Source organism: Ambystoma mexicanum, chromosome 2q, assembly GCF_040938575.1.
Source record: "Ambystoma mexicanum isolate Mex_15411 chromosome 2q, UKY_AmexF1_1, whole genome shotgun sequence".
Classification (NCBI taxonomy): domain Eukaryota; kingdom Metazoa; phylum Chordata; class Amphibia; order Caudata; family Ambystomatidae; genus Ambystoma; species Ambystoma mexicanum.
In genome coordinates, this window is record NC_090924.1 from 57118485 (window position 1) to 57139979 (window position 21495).

At 48.0% G+C, this 21495-nt stretch overlaps 1 protein-coding gene across 2 annotated transcripts in view; it reads left to right on the plus strand.

The window, feature by feature from the left end:
- The first annotated feature begins 3313 nt into the window (after positions 1-3313).
- The window catches only part of CLCN7 (chloride voltage-gated channel 7), an 823350-nt gene continuing 805168 nt past the window's right edge, over positions 3314-21495 (plus strand). For both annotated transcript variants that reach the window (XM_069646815.1, XM_069646816.1), the window contains exon 1: positions 3314-3611. In XM_069646815.1, coding sequence (XP_069502916.1) covers positions 3438-3611 — 174 coding nt within the window. In that variant the 5' untranslated portion in view covers positions 3314-3437. The remainder of the gene's footprint in view (positions 3612-21495) is intronic.

The window sequence follows — 21495 nt, forward strand, 5'->3', positions numbered from 1 at the left end:
TATTCTAAACCTAAATCTAAGATGGGAGCCAGCGTCGACCATCAAATGAAAAAGAAGGCAGTCCCAGTGGCGTTGTGTCAAACAATAGTGCCTATACTAAGCAACCTATTGCCAAACCTTACAACTAATACAAAAAAGGGTGTGGGATAGCTCTCAAGAAAATAAAGAAGTGTTCTCAAATAATATGTCATGATGCGGTAGCCTGGGTCTCCCTTCCCCACGTTTTGAGCACGGGGTAAGGTGGGATCTTGGAGCACAGTACAGTCTCAGGCTTCTCCAGCACGAGACCACAGTTCTAATGGTAGTTCTCAGGACACACTCTCAAGCTTCTCTGGCATGAGATGACAGTTCAGCTTTCAACTCTCAAGCTTTCAGATATCAGGGCCGTCGATGGCCAAGTCTTGTTTCACTTAAAAGTCTCTTGCCTTCGAGGACGTGACGTTTTCAAATAACAAAACAAAAGCTCCTTTAACAAATGAAAGTTTGTTTCCAATGTTCGCTGGGTGATGGGTTCACCCCTGGATCCCCCTCTTCTGGGCGCTGACCCTTCTCAATTGTTTATCACAGTTTCACGTAGGGGGATGGCTTCACCCCTGGGTCCCCCTCTTCTGGGCGCTGACCTTTTCAATGAAATTTTGGGTGATAGCTTCCCCCCTGAACTCCCTTGGTCAGGCTTAGACCCCTCTTGACTGCCAGCACTTGTGTGACGGATCACCCCTGTATCTCCCTTGGTCTGGCTCTGACCCCGCTCAACTTCACTTTCGCTTGTATTTGTGGGATTCACTTCCCTTGCTTTCTCATATGGCGGGATTCACTTTCCTTGTTTCCCCTCACTGCGGAATTCACTTCCCTTTCTTTCACTTAGCTTGTAGATCAAAGTCTTTCGATTGTGCAGGGATTTTGCTCGACCCTCAGTATGACCACTTCGACCTATTCCACAGGTTTTCTCCTATGGCTTGCTGGAATCTGTAGTGTCTATCATATGGGGCTCGACCAGAATCTCTTGAGTTAGCACCCACGTGGTGCCGGTTTCCTTCTGCAACTGGTTTCCCCTTTAATATTAGTTACAGTTCTTTCACAGTTCATAGACCTTGGTTCAAACTTGCCACTTTGCGAGTCTCATTCAACACAGCCTGGTTCTTATCGTTTTCCCTTTCCACTCACCGGCTGTGATGAACCGCTTGGCTTTTCTTCTTCATTGGAGTCAAGGCCAGTACCACGGTCGCGGGAGCTTCCCTCGCTCCTGCTTATCGGCGTAGGCTTTCCCTGAGTACCATTGACATCTGCTGCAAGACACTTGTGCTATTGTTCACGGTCTTAGGCTCTCTTCCACAAAGATTCTGCGGGACTGGGATGAAAAGGGCAAGGTCACTTCTCTCCTCGCCACCCTCTCGATTCCTGCCGCCTTTCTCCTTCTCTCGAACTGCCCCGCCTGATTAGCCGTCTTGTCGTGCTGTCTGCCATGCTCGTACTGTGCTCTCTGGCTCCACCTTTTATCCCTATGGGGAAGGGAAAGGGCCGTCAGGTGTGTGTGATTCTGATCAATTGCCTGACTTAGCCTGACACTTGTATTGGGACATGTCAGGTGAACGGCTCTGGTGTTAGTCTGTTGTCCTCTGTGTTGTGCGAAGGTGTTCGTGTTGGAAAGGGGGGCAGTGATTTGGAGTGTCCTACGTGAGAGGATGAGGAAAAGGTGTCAAAGGAAGGGGGATACCACGTCACACCCGTCGGTGTCCCACTCTCACTCCCCGAGAACCCCAGATACAGGTGATCCTCCCTCACTGGTCCACCCCCAGGAACTGAATCCAATAGCAATGGCCGTGTCCTGGCCACCTGGGAAACACCTTTAGGTTTCTCAGAAGGAACATTTGTTTTTGTTTTTTTGTAGGAAAGTGATGGCTCATTTTTTTAAACAACTTTTGGCTTCCATAAATGGGGTTTCTTTCTTTTTTTAATGTAATTCCTTGATTTTACTTGACCAGATTCTAGGCTTGTGTTTCTGGGTGCAGTGCTTAAGGACCCAAAGCATGTCATTGTGTCTGTGTTGTTCAGACTATTGAGTCTTCCACAGTGCCATGGTGAGCCTGAACATTTTGAAGTTCTATCAAGAAAACACAGCTTCCAAATCCCTTCTGCTTACTTCCCTAGGGCCCCCAACAATGTTTGAAAGGGGTTGTTTGTCAGGAATCCGAATTTGCCCATTTTTGCAACAGCTCCCCGAAAAACGAGCAAATCAACTGTGATTTATTTTGGGGGTTCCAAAATGTTTTTTTCTTCTTTTTTACTTTTATTGTAAATAATTGTAATCTCTTTCAATGTATACTTCCACACTTAAAATTAAACAAAGAATACATTATTTGCATTACTCAAACAATAACGACTAAACATATTACATATGTACCAAATGCATTACAATGTCCTTCTATATAAATTCTTAAATTAAATCACAACTATTCCCATGATCAAATACTACCACAGGTATCCTTGATAGCTTGATCTGGTTACAGTCCCATCAATTGTTGTTTGTTGTCTCGTAATATTTGAAGCTTAAAGAGTATATCATTCAGTTGTACAAAGAGGCTACCACTATAACAGAGCGTTAACCTTAATATATTCTTTCTGCATCATGGAACAACTAATTGACACCCTTGCCCTCTAATATATATATTCAAGTGCCAAGAAGAGAGCTAAAGCTTTTCAATAACAGACCTAAAAGGTATTTTCATGAGCTCTAGCAGTGACATAAAGCTTTCTATAAATAGACCTAAAAACGAGTTTTTAATGTTGACAGGACACACTATTGGTTAGATTCTATGACAAGAACACGCCCTAGCCATGCTTGAAATGCACAATGAACATTAAAGAAGGACTACACTAGACGAGCCACCTCAACCTGTAGTATGAAAGAGGGAACGCCATCTTGGAAAATGAATTGTATGTAGTTGAATGGAAAACGAAAATTGTTGATTTATTTTAAAAGTACACAAGTATAATTTTTTAGTACATTTAGTGTATTCAATTATCGTTTTTATTAAATAACAGATTGCGAACATTGTACAAACTTAGTACAATATATTTACATTTTAAATTCGTCGTGATCTTTAATCATATTTGAAAATCATCAAAAATCAATGAATTTCAAGAATATTGGTTTCATTTGGAATACTTGTGTGACCTATTGTACGAATTAGGGAGAACGAGGGTAGCTATGCGGTGGAGGTTACTAGTTCAGGGTGATTACTGCACGCACCGTACCAGGAACAGGACTGCGCATCCCAGCAGACAGAGCGGCTGTCAGCTGCTGAGCAATGACTCCTCCCCAGTCACCTGGGAAAGCAGGAAGCAGCTGATCACGCCGGCTGAGCCGCGCTTCAACAACCCGGAGTACTAGGCACTAGAACTGCAGCACAGTGAGCGGATTCTTCAGTGACCACGGCATGGCCAACGTGGCTAAGAAGGTGTCCTGGTCCGGGCGCGGGGAAGCGGAGGAAGAGCGGCGGCGGCGTGAAGAACTGCGTGTGGAGGCGGCATACGCCGAGGGTTCCGAGCACAACGAGCGCTCCCCCTTGCTAAATGGAGGTCCCGGGGACAGCGACACGAGTGCCAGGGAGGTGAGAGGCTCAAGGGGCAAGTGGCAGTGTAGGGCTACCGTCATTCGTGTGTTTATTCCTGCCGTAGGCGGTATTGTTGGGTGCATATACTTTAACATTGACTGGAATACTGACATTTCCGGATAAATGGGGTCCGAGAAAATCGGATTATAGATTCGTTGTTGATGGAAAGAAGAGTATGGTCATAAAGAAGTGAGTATTATCGGCATGGTTTAAAAGGTGTTTGTGTAATATAGCGTGTAGTGCAGACAGGCTTTGAGTTCTTGCTGAACGGTGTTTATGTTTTGGCCTTTGCATCTTTGTTGGCCTGCATTTTAGGTGGCAGTGTTTGACATAGCACCTTATTTACTCCATGAGTCTTACGCGTTCACAGGTCTGGTGGCTTTCCCCACATCTGAATTGTTTTGCTTCCACCTCGCTCTTAGCAATTGGGTTATGGAATGGGAGCTCAGCTGGTGTGCACTTACTGTTTGGTTGAGTTTTACCTTTAGCACTCACTTTAACTTCGTTAAAACCGGCACAGTTTAGCAGCCACCAGTTGTGAAATGTCCTCCTGTGATCAGATTCTTCTAAGTTATCTGCTCGCTCCCAGGGAAGCCTGATTAGTTTTTCATTATACTAGAGCTTTATAGACCTGCAGCGACAGCGCACACTTATTTATTTATTTTGTTTTTTTGCCTGAGCTGCAGTGCCGACGTGCAGCCTGTAGGTCAGGTCACGGCGGTCATCTGTTTTTTTATCATGTCTGTGTACCGTGCACCGCCCATGCTTGACTGTCCATGCATGCCAGCCAGGCAGGGGGGGCTCAGACTCAGGGAGCCTGAGTCTTTGAAACCACACCCCGGCTACTGCACACAGGCAGTCAGTCAGCAGCAAGTCCAGTGGCAGTCCTTGAAGCATTCGGGAGTGGGACCGGCAGGATTACTAGTCACCAGTAGTTCTCTCCTCTCCTCTCCAAGATGTGCTACAGGCCAAGATAAGTGAGCAGAGAGGAGGGGAGGCAAGAAACGTGCGCAACAGAAGTGACTGGGCTGCTGACCAGCAAAACGTGCTGATAAACTGATTGGCATGGACAAATGACTGTGCAGACAAATGTACACAAATTAATGGCCTAGACGTCTTCTCTTAGGAGAAAGGCTGAAGGTGTGGGCTTTACCTTATCATTCCCCTATAACACCAAAAACCCAGGATGTCTGGTCCATGCAGCAAAAGAAAGCCAGAAGCTACGAAGATAGCTCAATGAGTTAAACGTAGAGCACTGCTATGTATACTTGACCTGTATGTTACGGGCTCAAATGCCATCAGAGCCTTCTTGCCCCTGTGAAAGACAGATTTAGAAATCTCTACGTCGAGTATTAGTTGGGCATGTTTTAAAGCGCTGCATGGTGATATAATTGCAGTACTGAGCACCATGAAAAAGTTTACCATATTATAAGCAGGCATTCGTTGCCTAGAAAGAACCCAAGTGGCATATGAATATAAATGTACAATAAAGAGGTAGCATAAAGATAAGAAAAAATGCAAAGTGGAGATGTGTGTTCTTTACAACTCCCGAGTGTCACAATGATGACCTACTATAAACTAAAGAAAGCTGCATGTGTTGTTCTCCCATTTGTTGAAGACTTCTGATCAAACCAACACTACCTACATCAGTTGTATAGGTCCTTTCAGATTTGTTGCACAGGAATATAGAACACATGACTTAGAAGGTCCACAGGTCCCACAAGCCCTCTGCTTTCCTGGTTTACGTTTGACATTGCTAGACCAACATGGTCCCTATCGTTGCCCAGGTACATATTATGCACTATTGCTGCTGCCACCTCCTGAACCCTATGAAAACAACAATGTAAAAAAGTTGCTCCCAATAGAACCCCTCACCCAGCTGCTTCACACCAACCTTTACAGTTTTTTTTTTGGGACAGTGTTCCTAATAGTTTCTTTAGCTTGTTTACGAGAAAGATTACTTTTTTCACCATTGTTACAACTTATTTATTTATTTTATTTTATTGGGCATTTGTAAGGCGCTTATACATCAAGAAATTGTGTTTCAAAGCGCCCATAGGGCAAAAGGGAGGGAACAATGGAACAGCAAGACAATGGAATATTATAACAGTGATGAACAAATACAAGAACGGTCCTACTAGGACTTGTGAATATTTGGAGCATGCAAGTGCAGAGAGAGAGATGCGACAGGGGAAAGCAGTAAGTGCTAGATGTTCGACAGAGAGCCAGTTGCAAGGCAACAGGTAAGTGCCAGGCAGTGGCCGCTTGATGGAAGAGGGGTTACCGGCCAGTACAATAAGTGCAGGCTTGTGAGAACACAGGCCAGGTGTCCCGGAAGGCAAGTGCAGGGGGAGGGCGGATGCTGCGGGTGGTTGGAACAGAAGGCCAGGACCCGGGTGGACACATAAGGGCCTGGGACACCAATCAAAGCGACCGTGGGGTTTAGCACAGGATTTAGAGAGGGAAGGAGGAGGAGAAGAGGAACGTCTTGAGGTTCTTGCAGAACTTGAGGAGATGCGGTTCAAGACGGAGAGAAAGTGGGAGGCTGTTTCAGAGGACAGAGCCAGCAGAGGAAAGGGAACGGCCGCCCACTCTCTGCTTAGATAAATGCTTTACAAGTAAGAGTAAGAGCCAGAGGATCAGAGGGACCTGGAAGGAGAGTATTTGTGCAAGTGGCAGATAGCGTGGTCCCCGACCCCAGACAGACTTATGAATGATGCAGGGGGATTTAAATTTGATCCTTGCCACAACCGGTAGCCAGTTGAGAGATTTTAGGGCTAGAGAAATACTGTCTCTGGGCTTATGGTCAAGGATAAGTCTTGCAGCCCTATTCTGGATTCGCTGGAGAGGGCATGCCTTTGGATGCTCAGAATCCAGATTGATGGTCGTAAGGCAATAAACAAGCTCAATATGGTGGGTCAGTTGGGGAAAGACCAACTTCTCCAGAAGTTTCCCAAGGAAGGGAGTGATAGAGATGGGGCGGGTGCACAAGGGAGTGCTTGAAGGAAGAGGGGGAAAGACCCAGTGGCAAGAGAGTGATTATAGAAGTCAGCAATGCAGGTGCAAGGGAGCTGATATTGTCCTTAATAGTTCTGAAAGAACAGGGGCAGACCTGTTTGGAAGAAACCTTCTCAGAGCAGACAATTCTTGTGACCTCGTCCGATGTGATAGGAGAGAAGGAGTAAAGAGAGGATGAAGGAGGGGGCCAATGGCGGTAGGGGGAAGGAGGACGAAAGAGAACTTGGGATGTCCTGAGTTTTGGCAGTGAAGTGGGTGGCCAGTGCAATGTAGAGGGGCTTGGAGGGAAGAGGTGCGGCTGAGACTGCAGATGGACTGGCTACTTCCTTGCAGATTTTAAAGAGTTCAGACATGTTAGAAGCTCTAGAGACACAGGCCTGGATTTGAGCCCTCTTCTTGGAGCGAATGGGGAGACGATATTGCCTTTGGAGAAGGTGGCAGGCCACTTTATCAGAGGATGAGCTTGAGGTCTGCCACTTCCGTTAGAGTTTGTGGCAGGTTTTAGATGGATCCTCATGACGGGCAAGAATATGGAGAGTGTTGGTGATAGCGAGATGTAGATTGTTGAGAGCAGAGTCAGTAGTTGAGTCAGTAGTTGGAGCAGGGCAGATGGTGAAGGTGGAAGCGAATGCAGCAACAGACACTCGTTTCATCGGACGGATGTCTGAAAATGAAGCTGGCAGAGCTGGGTGTGGTTCAGTCAGAGGGCTGAGAGGTCGCAGGTGGGACGAGAAGAGGGGGAGGTCAGACCAAGAGAGAGGGGCAGAGAGTGGGGTAGAGAGCAAAAGATCAGTATGGATGAAGGCATCAGCAGTCTATCCAGCGGAGTGGGTAGGACCGTAGGGGAGAATAGAGAGGGAGAGAGAGGTGCAGAGATCACAGAAGAGAGGCTGTGATTGAGGAATCCAGGTGAATGTTGAAGTCACCCATAAGGAGGAGTTTAGAGGTGGAAGTCAGGAGAGAGAAGGAGAAGTCTGCACATTCTGAAAGGAAAGAGGAGATCTGGCCCAGAGGCCTGTAGATAGTGGCAATGGTCAAAGAGGAAGTAGGAGAGATGCCAAGCTTGCAGACCAGGCTTCAAAGGATGAGTAGGGCTGGGTGGGTATGAGAGAAGAAAGGTCCCACTCAGGGAAGATCAAGGCTACTCCACCACGAGCCTGGTTGGGACGAGGCTTGGAGATGATCTTGTAGCCATCGGGGAGAAGGGAGTCAAAAGCAATGACTGAGCTGGCATCAAAGGTCCTGTTGCTCCTGAGGCATCGTGGTGGGAGGTGACAGTTTTGGTGATGCAGCCAGTCTCCGATGCCGACGGAGATGTAGGAATAAAAACAGACAACATACGCCCATACAGTGAAAAGATTTAGATGCCCCCTCACTAGCTACCCCGAGATGTGCCACGATAACCAGAAACAAATTTATTGGAATCAAAGCATATAGGTGAACTAGCATTTGCCTCATCATAACTTAATAATTACTCATTCATCCATTGTGTGCTGTTTCCCAGGTGGTAGTCTTACAATGTACTGTCTCGCTGTCTGCAAATATCAATATTGGTACTGCTTAGGTGTTTGCAATGCAGACGGCACGTGGTGGAACATACCCAAAAAAAACCTGTTATTGGTTTGCACAGTCTGCACAAGATTCTCGGATGTAGGCGACTTCTAAAAATAAATATAAACCAACCCAAGTGGAATGTTTAACACCATGGAAATACTGCCATGTTAAACAGTCCCTTTAATTTAAGTAACCCTTGTTTTGTGAGGCATAACAATTTCTCCAAGTTGTGTGCTTATGGAACCTGATCACCTTAACGACCTCCAGAGCCACTGACACTGTGTGTGTATGTATGCCTAGCTGTGACTTGGGGAAACAGGCAGAGCTTGAATGTCTGGCCTGAGCCGATTCTATATTTGGCTCCAGAGAAAGACAGTGTCAAGGACGCTTTTGTTGAGCCTTTGAAATAAAGGTACGCTCTGTAAAAATTAAAAGAACTAGTGGTACGGCGTACCAATGATTTATACTACACTTTCATCTCTGGCCTAACCTGTAAAATTTGCCAGGCCAGTACTTAATATTTCTAAATGGTCAGCTCCTCCGAGTAATTTAGTTCTCAGTGTGCGCACTTCAAAATATCTGCCTTCATGGTTAAATTGGCAATAGCACTGCTTCATGTATAATAATAATGAGGTTTGGCATATAGCGCATCACAATTTGTTTCTTGGCGCACTCATGGCAACACTACTTAAAAAAATGGGAACTCTAATCTGTATTCCCATCTATCCTGTGGTATGTGTATTCGGCTCATTGCGCCAGGTGTGTGTCGCTTTCATCCATGCTACAGCAGATGTACATTCTGTGAAGCTGCAAATCCGAGTTCTGTATAAATGCTGGCACATGTGTACCTTTAGCATACGGCAAAGTATCAGTGTCCTGCTGTACTACAGGCACAACCATGCTTCTCCTTCATTACTATATCAGCACTATCGGGCTATTTCGAGAGCGCATGTCAGCGCTGTACAAATGATAACTACAAAGCAACATAAAGTTCAGTGAGATTGACACTGAGCCGGGCCGGCATTGGTGAGCCAAGATTTTTTGGACACTGGCACTTATTTTTTTACAAATTAAGCACTGCACACCGCTTACCATTTCGGAAAGCGGGGGACGCGTAAGAAAAAAAAAAAAACAACCTTCAAGCGTTAGGTCCAACCCACGTTAGTGGGAAGAGCTGACGCTTCAGGGATCACAGGGGGCGGGCGGCACACTTCTGCGTGTGCCGCCCTAAAGGTGAGTGGAGTGAGGGGTAATGTAGGCCGGGGGAAGCAGGCACAGTGATCCATGTGATCACTGCGGCGCGCCGTAACTGGTGTCAGCATTTTTGGCTGTCGCAGTTACGGGGGCGCAGTGATCCCATAGATCCCCAAAAAAACGTAACATTCAAGCATTGCACATTCAGGTAGAGTAGCACAACATTTTCAACGTGCATCTGCACACACAAACACTTAGCATGCACATAATCAACTTCCATTTTCAAGATTTTCTTCTCCATTACTCATTCCCTTACAACGGTGCACTGAGGACGTCAGGGCAAGGTTGCACGTTCCTTTATTGCAGCAAAATATGTTAGAGGGCACGTTCCACATTACTAAAGCATTCAGCTCCTTCGCCCCAATTTCAAACGCTTTCCCTGATAACGGACAACGCGGCCACTGCACAGCCCTCAATGGGCGGCGGCAGCTGCAGGGGTGAGACCACAGGTCAGCACCTGCAATTACGGGCTGTAATCAATCTGTAGGCTATACCAGTTCGTATAGCCTGCAGATTGACCAATCACAAACGTCAAACACCCTGTTCTAATTTCATTACTGGCCACTGCAAATGTCACTTTTAGAGAACACATGAATTGCCTTAAATAAGTAACAGCAAACTTCTGGGCTGGGGTTGTGATGTCGCGTGGTGAAGCTGAAACATGTTTCACTTCTCTTTTTTTTTTATTTCGGCTAAAAACTCCTGTATTGTAAAACATGGGATTTTGTATCGAGCAAGTAATGCAAAATACCACCGGGCTGACTTATACTGTTTTAGTATTTCTTTTGTTAACTAGCCTTTGACCTCCACGTTTAGAACTGAGGCCAGCAGCAGCGGCAACAGGAGCCATTCCATTAGTATGAGGCTGGATTGAGATCTGGTGAGGCAGGTCTCTTGTATACCAACCCGCCCTGTCCGCAGTGTTGTTGCGGATATGTATAAATACCCCAAATGGAAGCAGTCGTGCAATGTAAGACCCCTTCTCGATATAGTGCAATGGCCACACTTGTCTCTGCTAGGAACCCTCACATGGTCCTAACAATGTGCCTTTAGAAGCAGTGCTGCACTGGGAACCAAAGGTGGCCTTGGCATTTTTTTCTAAAGTGGCCTCATGTTACATCTTGCAAGCATATATGGCTAACGAGCCTTAACCCTGTATGTAGGGATGAAAGAAACCCAATCGTCATCATCCCCACACCATAACGTATACATTATTACTCTTGGTGGCTTCCACAGTTAGTACGCTTATTACTCACAAAGTCTTCTGATGTCTCAGACCCTGCTTGGGCATATGAGTTTTGTTTAAGCCTTCGTTTGTTTGTCTGCTGTTGTTTAACGTATGGCCCCATCAGTTCCCTGGTCCTGGTGGTGGTTTCAAGAGATATGTTTTGCCCATGTGATTTCCGCTGAGCAGTGTAGTGGTGACCTTGAAAAGGTGTAGGTGTAACTTTACTTTCCCTTGTAAATGCTTTTTGATACGTTTTGAATGTGTTTGGGGCGGCGATTCGGGTTCCAGTGAATGGCTCCTGGATGTATAGCTTTCTGAATTTCAAGGCAGTGCAACTAAGTTGAGGGGGGGTGGCTTGTGTGGGGGTGGTGTTTAATTACGAGCTGAGGATGCAGGCTTTTGGAATGATTTATATTCTAAGCAAAAGTAACTTGTTTATAAATGGGACCTGTGCTTATTTGTAATCTCCCACACCATCTTTTTGTATTTGCTTTTTTTTTTTTTTTACTCCCGTTTACGGGTTATATTTAGCCCAGGTATTTTTACCCTGACTATCCCACGCCCCAGGGTCGTATGAGGGGCACTACTACTACGCCCACCCCAGACCTAGAGTGGTGCTCTAGGTTCATTAAGGCAACATGCCATAAAGATAACCGGAGTGTCTACTGCCTGAGTCACTATGCGATCACCCCTTGCCCCCATGACGAGTATGGGTGCCACAGCATTGGTATTTGTCACAACCTGCAAATTGCAAGGATTCTGTGCACTCCCTGACGGATACAAGCTGGTTACTGGTTGTGACAAAATGGCAGAAGTACCACATATGGTTTGTCCCCTGGCCATTTATTTTCTATGCTACTTTCAATCTTTATTTATTGGGCATTTTTAAGGTGCTTGCACATCAAGAAATTCTGTTTCAAAGCGCCCACAGGGCAAAGGGAAGGGAACAATACAAGAAAATGGAATAAAATAACTGTGATGAACAAAAGACAAAGGTGGTCCTACTAGGCCTTGTGAACATTTGGAGCGTGCAAGTGCAGAGAGGGAAGGGCCAGGGGAAGGGGTTAAGTGGGTAAGTGCTAGAGGTTCCACAGAGGGGGAAGTGCTAGAGAGCCAGTTGCAAGGGCAATGGATAAATGCCAAGCAGTGACCACTTGGTAGGCAAAGTGTCACCCACCAGTACAATAAGTGCAGGACTGGGAGACATCACAGGCCAGTGAGTGTGCAAAAGCAAGTGCTGGGGAGGACGAATGCAGCAGGCGATTAGACAGAATGCCTGGACCCAGAGGGACACATAAGGTCCCAGGCCACAAATCAAAGTGGCTGTGGGGTTTAGCACAGGAGGGAGAGGGGGAAGGAAGAGGAAAAGAGGAAAGTCTTCAGGAGTTTGAGGAACCTGATGAGATCAGACTCAAGATGGAGAGAAAGGGGGAGGCTGTTCCAGAGGAGGGAGCCAGCCGAGGAAGGGGAACGGCCACCCACTCGCTGCTTAGAGAAGCGCTTGACAAGCAGAGAGTTGGAACTGGAGGATCGGAAGGATATGGAAGGAGCGTATTTGGTGAAAGCAAGTTGAAGATGGTGTGGTCCCGGCCCCAGGCAGCCTTATGGATAATGCAGAGGAATTTTAATTTGATCCTCGCTGCAAATGTAAGCCAGTGTAGAGATTTAAAGGCTGGAGAGATACAGTCCCTGGGCATGAGGCCAAGGAGAAGTCTCGCAGCCCTATTCTGGAATAGCTCGAGGGGGCATAGAGAAGAAGGAAGATTAAGGAACAGACTGTTGAAATGGTCTAGCCTGGAGGGTACCAGAGCTCTGGCGACATTGAGCTTCTGGGGAAAAGTGAGGGAAGAGAGGATGCCTCTGAGAAGGTGGAGTTGGAAATGGGCCTTCTTGTCAAAGTCCAAGATGTGAGGAATAGAAGAGAGAGAGGAGTCGAAGATAACACACAGGTTTCTGGATTCAGAGGAAGGAGAGGGGGTGAGCCCATAGAGGGTGGCCAGAGTAAAGCGCGAAAAGAGGAACAGGAGTCCCGATAGGAAGGATCTGTCTTTCTTGGCATTGAGTCAGAGATCTTTGGAGGTGCACCAAGACTGGATAGGGGACAGGCAATCGGGAATGAAAGAAGAAGTAGGCAGAGATTCAGAGGGTAGTTTGAGGAAGAGTTGGTGTCATTTGCATAACACTGAAAGTGTGCAGATAAGGGGAGCAAGAGGGATGAGAAAGATGTTAAAGAGCCAAGGCAAAAGGGTAGAGCCTGGGGGAACACCACAAGTGGAGATAGAGGTTGACGAGGAGAAAGAACCCAGGATAACCTGGGAGGGACGATCAGTGAGGAAGGAGATCAACCAGTCCAGCACCTGCTCCGAGGGTCTCATGGAGCCGCTTTATAAGAATGGAGTGATGACCGTATCAAAAGCAGAGGAGAGCTCAAGTAGAATGAGAACGGCGGTTAAGTTGGAGTCAAGAGATGCAAGCAGTTCCTCACAGGTGTTCAGGAGAGCAGTTTCCGTGCCTCTGGATGCTCAGAATCCAGATTGATGGTCGTGCAAGCGAGCTCAGTATGCTGGGCAAATTGGGGGATGACCAACTTCTCCAGAAATTTCCCAAGAAAGGGAGTGATGGAGATTGGGCTGTAGTTAGCCAGGCACAAGGGGTCGGCAGAAGGCCTTTTCAAAGAAGGGATGCAAGGGGGTTGCACAAAGGAGTGCTTATGGGAATAGGGGAAAGGACAAGTAGCAAGAGAATGATTACAGAAATCCGTGAGTGCAGAGGCAAGGTAGCCGATGTTGTCCTTAATAGTTGTGGAAGAACAGGGGGAGACCTGTTTGGAAGATGCCTTCATAGATCGGACCACTCTAGTACCTCGTCCAATGTGATAGGAGAGAAGGAGGAAAGAGTGGATGAGGGAGGTGGCGGCGATGGGGGAAGGAGATATATATATATCAGGATGTCCTGAGTTTTAGCAGTGAAGTAGGGTGGCCAGTGCAGTGCAGAGGGCCTGGGAAGGAAGAGGCGAGGTGGAGACTGCAGATGGGTTGGCTAGCTCCTTGCAGATTTTAAAGAGCTCAGCCATGTTGTTGGAGGCTGCAGATATGCAGGCCTGCTCTTATTGAAGCAAATGGACAGACGATAATACTTGTGGAGAAGGCGACAGGACAGCCTATCGGAGGATGAGCTTGAGGTCTGCCACTTCCGTTCAGCAACTTTGCAGTTGCGTTTGATGGCTGCTAGATCAGAATCGTACCAAGAGCTATGCTTGGTGACCGGTTTCAGGCAGATCCTCATGACCGGGGCAAGAATGTCGAGGGTGTTAATGATGGCAAGATGGAGATTGTTGAGAGCAGAGTCAGTAGTTGTGTCAGCAGTGGGAGGGGGGGGGTGAAGGTGGCAGTGGAAAATAGCAACTGACAATCGTTTCATGGGACGGATGTCCACAAATGAGGCTGGCCGAGCTGGGGGAGGTACGGTCAGAGGGCAGAGAGGACCCAGGTGGGAGGAGGGAGTGGTCAGACTAGGAGAGCGCAGTGGAGAAGGGGGAAGAGAGCAAAAATCAGTATGGATGAAGGCATCCAGAGTGTGTCCAGCCGAGAGAATGGAGGGAGAGAGGTGCAGAGCTTACAGAAAAGAATTGAAGATTCAAGGAGGATGTTGAAGTCACCCAGGAGGAGAAGTTTAGAGGTAGAAGTCAGGAGAGAGGAGGAGAAATGGGCCCATTCTGAAAGGAAAGAGGAGATGGGGCTCGGGGGGCCTGTAGATAGTAGCAATGGTCAGAGAGGAAGTAGGAGAGATGCCAAGCTTGCAGACCAGGCTTTCAAAAGAAGAGTAGGGCTGGGTGAGTTTGAGGGAAGAGGGGACTCACTTAGGGAAGGCTACTCCACTGGTTGGGACGAGGCTTAGAGTTGGTCTTGTAGCCATCAGGGTGATGGGAGTCAAAAGCAGTGACTGAGCTGGCATTGAACCACTTCTCGGTGATACTGACAACGCTCAAGGTGGAGGCAGATGTCGGAGGAATGCTTGATAGCGGAGCAAGCATTAAGTGTGGCTAAGTGAAGCCAGTAATCACCTTTGAAAGTTTTCAGAGGAGGGGTACAGGTGTGTGGTACCCCTATCGGATGAGTAGAAGGCGGTGTAGGGGAGAGAAAGGACAGAGGGGTAGCAGGAGAGGGAAGAAAGTTTATAAGCAGGCAGGCGCTGGTCATAGAGGATAAGGTAGTGTTGCGGACCCTGAGCCATGATCGTGCCATTCGGATAGACATTAATGATGCACCTGGATGATAAGCCTGCCAAGAGTACTTCCCATCTAGTGCCACCATTAATGGGTGAGGAAGAGAAAGGGGAGACAGTGGAGATCAGGTGGAGTCCAGATCTCTGGTGAGGGGACTGTCACTGATATCCTCTTGTCTATCTGTCTGGAAGTAGTGCTGACAGATGTCAGCAATAGGTGGACCATGATTAGAAGACAGGAGTTCTCTTTTGAACTTTTTCCTTCCCGACTTCATGAGAGAGGGAGGATAGGTGATAGAGTAGCAGTTAGAATAGATGGAGAGTGCCATAAGGATGGGAGATGGGGGGGGGGGGGGGGGGGTAGTAAACGGATAGAAGAGAGAACTGCACAGGCACCACACAACTCACCACGTGGCCTAGCAACCGATTGAGGAAGGTGGATGACCCCCATGAAGTCTTCTGCTGGAACAGGACAATGTCTAACAAGAAGACATATTTCAGAGCAGACGGCTCAGGAGGGATGGAACATAAAGTAAGTAGTGGCAGGCAGATCTGTGGCATCAAACGAGAGTCTGGGCAAAAGTACATCGGAGAACAAATGGGTGAAGATGATGGTCAGGGTCAACTGATGAAGATGAATGAGAGGGTCATTGTTGCGAACGGGCAGCAGCGGGCCCCATTTTGCATAGGAGCTCCAGACAGATGGGAGGGCCTACAAGGTGTAGATCAGGTGGAAGGGTCTGTGGAATGATGGAGGGCGGCATCATGGAGGAGGCGGCCTCTATGGGGGGGTGAAGAAGGAACCTAGGGTGCCGAACGGCTGAAGAAACGGGGCCGGCAGGATCTGTGGCCGGCATGAGGGAGGCAAGTGAAGGCCACAACTTGTGCCAGGCACACTGTGAAGCACCAGCGTCAAGCATGGTATAGGATGGTGAGTTGAGCCTCTGTGGCAGACTCAACAGCTGAACAGGCTCTCCTGCAGCTACCAGGTAAGCCCTGTTGCTGCCCAATCTCCACTGTTTTTCTACTGTGAAGTACCTACTTGACATTGTGAATCTCCAGGCCTGGGATACTCTGCATTGCTAAGCACCATAAGAAATGTCTACTGATGGTCAGGCGCGCTATGCCCCAGGTGAGCTAAGGGCCAACTCCTCCACTCTCTAGCCAGTGGGAGGGCACTAGGCTCCCCAGTTCTTAGGCGAGGTGGTACATGTAATGTCGGGTGCAATGGTGGCAGATGGTAAGAAGGCGCCACCAGTTGCTTTCTGTGTTGAAAACGCTCTTCAGCTCTATGCACAGTGAGCTCAACAGTGCCAACCTGTATATCCCTTTGAGTCTCAGCCTTTCCAGGGTGTTGGTGGTTTGCATAGAACCTCACAGCCCCAGAACATGCAGTTTACCCTCTCTGTGCTTCTAAGGAACTCGGATGCTTGCTTCATGACGAAGTCAGGAATTCAACTTGATCATAATGTGATTATGCCCCAGGGAGGGCTTATTGGCAGGGATCTGGTCCTCGAGGAACAGGAGGTGGTCAATTGGGATCCAGTCCCTGATGAGTAGGACAATTGAGGACTGTCACCTGAGTCGTGGCTAGCCCACCCGACTACTCGCTCTAGGCAAAGATGTTCAGCCGTAGAAGCGTGGCCGATGCTATGGCACCCAAGAAGCTGGTGGGAGCGATCATGCTCAGGAGCGAAAGGATGGATATCAGTGGCTCCACCCAGTGCTCGGTCAACGCCCCGCATACCAAAGCGGGGAGCCGAGGCGGTTGACTTATTTCATGGGCATTCGGCAAGTGCGGTACGGCCCAGGGCTCCTCGCTACATTATAATGCGGGGTGGCCATCTTGTCCCGGATGGAGCTCTGGAAGCGCTGTCTTCGTGAATCGGGCTCCCAAAGTCTTCAGAGATCTATGCAGCAGCTGCAACTCAGACCATATATGTACTGGTGGTTCTGACACTTGTGTCTGGAAAGCCGGTGTAGCAGCGTTTGAATTGGATGCTTTTCATACTATTTTCGCTCCATAGGGCTGCGATGCTAGTAGGGCTAGTCGCAATGTTGCTTAATGGGAGAAGCCCGTTTTGGAACAATAGTCCCCAAGGGGGACTGACAATATTTGCTGTACACAAACTGACATACAAATCAACTCTTAAAGGCAAGCAGATTCTAATTCGGTTTCACCCTGTCCCCTTACTTGGGGGTGCACAGGAGACTCTCCATATCCGCTCCTCCCCCACCCCCTGAATCTCAATTGGTGACCCAAACTACCCAATCCTGTATCATTGTGTTTGAAACTTGGATAGCTGGCACCGGCCACCAATCTTATTAGGTAGAAGTTGGTTTGCAACGTTATTAATTAGCTATAAGTCTTCTGTTCATGATGTAACAACTTTTATACATACTACCAATCTATATCCATATATACTGCCATGATCAGTGGCTTCAAGCCCATGCTTTGGAGAAGCATATACTCCTCGTAATGGGCAGTCGTTATGGCGCAGGTTCCTTCCAACCCACGCACAGCTCGCTGTAGTGCACCTCTCCTTATAGCTGTTTACAGGCTGGGTGCTCTCCTATGTGTGGAGCCCGCTCACCTTAGGGCTACCTGCAGGAGTAGTGCTAAGGGTGAGCAGGCCCATTCTTAGTCTCCAACTGTATCCGTCTTGAGTCCAGGCTGAGCTCGACATACCTTCGGTGTTCTGTGTCTTTGCCAGGCACGTGCTCTCTTGCGGGCTTGGCCTGCCCCTTCCTCATACCAGGGCATCCTATTGGCCCTGTTTTTCTGCTGTCTGCCATTCATGGAGTCTGTGCCCCTCCTCAGCCTTTTCTCCTGTCCTCTTAACATGGCACGCTGCAGTCCGACACCATCTCCTCATTGGTCCACCCAGCTCCCATGGCCCTGGATGCTTTCTTCACCTCGGCCGCTCTGGGTGTTACCTGCCACCTGGGGATTTCATTCTACCAGTGGTGTATGCTCCGGATGACATGCCGAGGGTGCCCTCCTCCTCCCACAATCCACCAACCGTGGGAGAGCAGGCTTGAAGCTGTCTTCTGCCTGGGCTTCCCTATTCTCTGCTTCACTCCGGTAGTGCTATTCTCATGCACATGGTGGGTGCTTTTGAGCAGTTGGTGGGGCTATAACTGCAGCAAATTTCTTCCTGTACCCTATGGTACTGCCTGAGGCAGCAGCTGCCAAGAAACCTTGCTTTCCGCTTGCTCTTCTTCTCGGTCACTCCTTAAGTCTTTCCCAAAAGTCTGTTTTCCCTCAAAATTGTCCATTATCCCTCGATCATCAGAGTTCCACAAACTCCAATACAAGAAAGCCAGCCCCACTCCGGAGAAGAGAGGATTGGTGAGGGGTCCTTTGAAAATTAGGGTTGTGAGGTTCTTCAAGTGTAGGATAGGATGGAGAGGGGGGGCAGTCTCCTTTGCGTTGGTAATTCAAGTGGTGTTGGAAGAGCACCACAATGTGGTGGGGGGGGTGTGTGTGTATATACATGTATTAAACCAGCTGTCTGGCGCGGTGGCGATGATGCATAGCTCGGGCACGGTTACGTGGAACATGTTGTGTGCAACTGTTCAGACGGCTTCTTGGCGCTTAAGAAGAATTAGCATGGAGGCAAGGTGACTGGGGAAGGCAGTAGCAAAGTAGGAGAGTTGTCAAATGGGATTGCATTCTGCCGAAGCGTAGTTGCCTGAGGTAGCAATCCTTTGTGGTGACATACTGGCCATGTAGGTTTAATGTTGGCCTTTCTAAGAATTTTAGAAGGGGCGACAGTTGGGAAGGTCAGTGGACCAAGGTTTAGGGATATGTGGGATAGCTGCCTTTGAGTAGGAACCTGTGGAATGCATGGTGTAGATGAGGCATGGGCTTTTGAGAGGTGAGAAACCAACGTTGGCCTAGGGGAGTGCAGGAGCAGGGTCCTGTATAGAGAGGGGGTGATGAATGGCTGGGTGGGGGCGGCTTGCCAGGAAAGGCAGGAGATGTCCTGATAGTCCAGATCTTGGAGAGAATATTTTTAAATCCTCTTCATTGTGGTGTTGGTGGCATACATGGAACGTACTGGGCACATTTAGTTTGACAAAGTCTTGGCACAAATTATGGAATTGACTGTACATTAGTCTGCTTGTCACGTTTATTTGAATTTACTTTGTTACTGACCGTGCACACCCACCAAAGATTTGTAGTTTTAATAGTCCAAAATATTTCTTTGCTCTAATAAGTAGAGTTAAAAAAAAGGTGTTTTTCGGATTGGGAAACAAAAGGAAGAGGAGATTTATACGCAGCATGTCGAATTACTTTTTTATGTGCGAGTACACTGACGTTAGACGTGGCATTGTAAAAAATGCTCTTCCTCTTTTCTGCCGAGTGGCTCTTAGGTTGGACGTATTGCAGAAGTGTGAACCTTGTTACGACCACATCACATTTTCCGCGACCTGTTGCTTTTTTCGTCTGGCGTCTGTGACTTATAATCACGTGATTATAAATCCTGCTTTACAAAATTAACCTCTTCCCCCATTTTTGTCCACTCGGATTACGATTATTTGAAAGGAGACATTTCACGAATCTCATACATGCACAACCTTTGGGGTTATATATGGGCGGTGGGGGCGCACTTATTTATTGCCAGTTCTGTTCCTCTACGATTCTACGACCTTATGCTCTGCATATTGCTCCAGGGCAAAGGGCACCTAAATAGGATTGAAATCGTCGCATTGTGTTTAAACGGAGCGAGTGCGTAGCCCCAGAATAAGGGGCAAAGGGCAGAAGAGGGTCGGAGAGCCCGATATGTAAATTATACAGCCAAGAACAAGGCCGCCAATGTTTGTAGTTTGAGAGGTCTTGGCCCATTTAATGGCTTTCCAGATAAGGAAAATCAAACCATTCCGAGGTGGTTGAAATTCATCTGGTAAAGTCGTTGTTCCCTTTCTCCCTGTAACACTGTTATTGACACTATAAATGTAAAATGTTTCTGACTGGTGCTAGTGAAATATGCCTGTTTTTCCAATCCCCCTTTTTGTCGAGAAAATACTGATTCAATGAATAGAGAGATGTTTTGAGATCAACCCATGTGCTGTTGATTAGCTCATGTGATGGAATCTGATTTGGCCCAGCAACATGGCGGCATGCCATTTAACAAACGTCTGCTGGGGATTTGCGTATCTTGGACACGTCCCGGGGTGCGACTGCAGGCCACCTTTTAGAACCGAACCACATTAAGAACTTGTATATCCGGATGCAGGTTCAGAACTAGTCCGAGGGTAAAAAAAAAAAAAAAACAACCAACACAAGGGCGTTTCAAAGATGCGTGTAATCTATTGGACATCTAATGAAGGTCGGATGGGAGATTGCATGCCTTTCAAGTGACCTCACTTAAACTTATTTTTTTTCTTTTTCTTTTCTTAACAAGCAGTCTGCTACATTAAGCCCTCTCAACGGAAACAAACGCTTTCTTTGACCGCAGCAGTGCAACTTTCTGAGGAGTTCAGTGCACTATACCCTACGGGAAGACCTGGGGTATGAGCTCCAGAGTGCTTGCTTTGTCCCCGCAGCAAACCTATTCGCCAGCTTTTGCTGGGCCCATGGCACACTCGCCCTCATTGTGGCGGTTGATCGTCCCCAGTATAGGATGCCCCAATTTCTTCCCTCTTGACAAACCTCCCCTTCAAGTCGACCCATCGTACATTTGACACATTTTATTTAGTTATTGGCTGTGTAAGGAGCCTATACAACAGGTGTTTCAAAACACCACAAGACAAAAAAGGGGATGAGAAACAAGGGAGGAAGAGAACAAGAACGGTCCTACTAGGCATTGTGACATTCAGATCGTTCAAGTGCAGTAACGAGAAGTGCGAGGGGAGTACCGGTGGTCTGCGCGAAGTGCTAGGGTGGGGAGAGAAAAGAGGGGATGGAGGGTAGGGGCCACAGGGGCTAGGCAAGTGCTAAGGGCTAGTGCTAGGGATTGCAGGGGGTGAGGTCCACATGCTAAGTGCAAGAAGGGGGGTGAACTGGGCCCAGGGGGTGGGGGTGGTTCCCTGTAGAACTCGGAGGGAAATGGGCAGCCAGTCACTGCTGCAGACAGGGGTGTTGGCAGGGGAGAGGGAAGGAATAAGAGAAAAGGCGGATCTTAATAGTTCCGGCTCAAGTCTTAAAGGGTCAGGGAGGCCATTCCAGAGGAAGGCTCCTGCGGAAGAGAGAGATCTACCCCCTCACCCCAACTCTCTGAGAAGCGTCTGATCTGCATAGAGTTGGAGAAGTCTGAAGGGCTCTAGCAGGGAGGTATTTAGGGAAGGAGAGTTGGATGTAGCGGGGTCCCAGGCCCCAGAGCGCCGTGTGGATGATGCAGAAGGTCTTGAACTTGATCCTTGTCGCCACCAGGAGCCAATGGAGAGATTTTAGGGGTGGAGAGCTGCTGTCCCTGGGCTTGAGGCGAAGGATAGTCTTGCAGTCCTCTTCTGGATTAGTTGAAGGGAGGATTGAGGAAGAGGCCTTCACATGGCAGTGACCAGCACCATGGGGAGCTGGTGGTGGGAGGGATTGGGAGGTGGAGTTGTTGAAGCCTGGCAGAGGTCAAGCCTCTGCGGCAGACCTTCCATGCACAC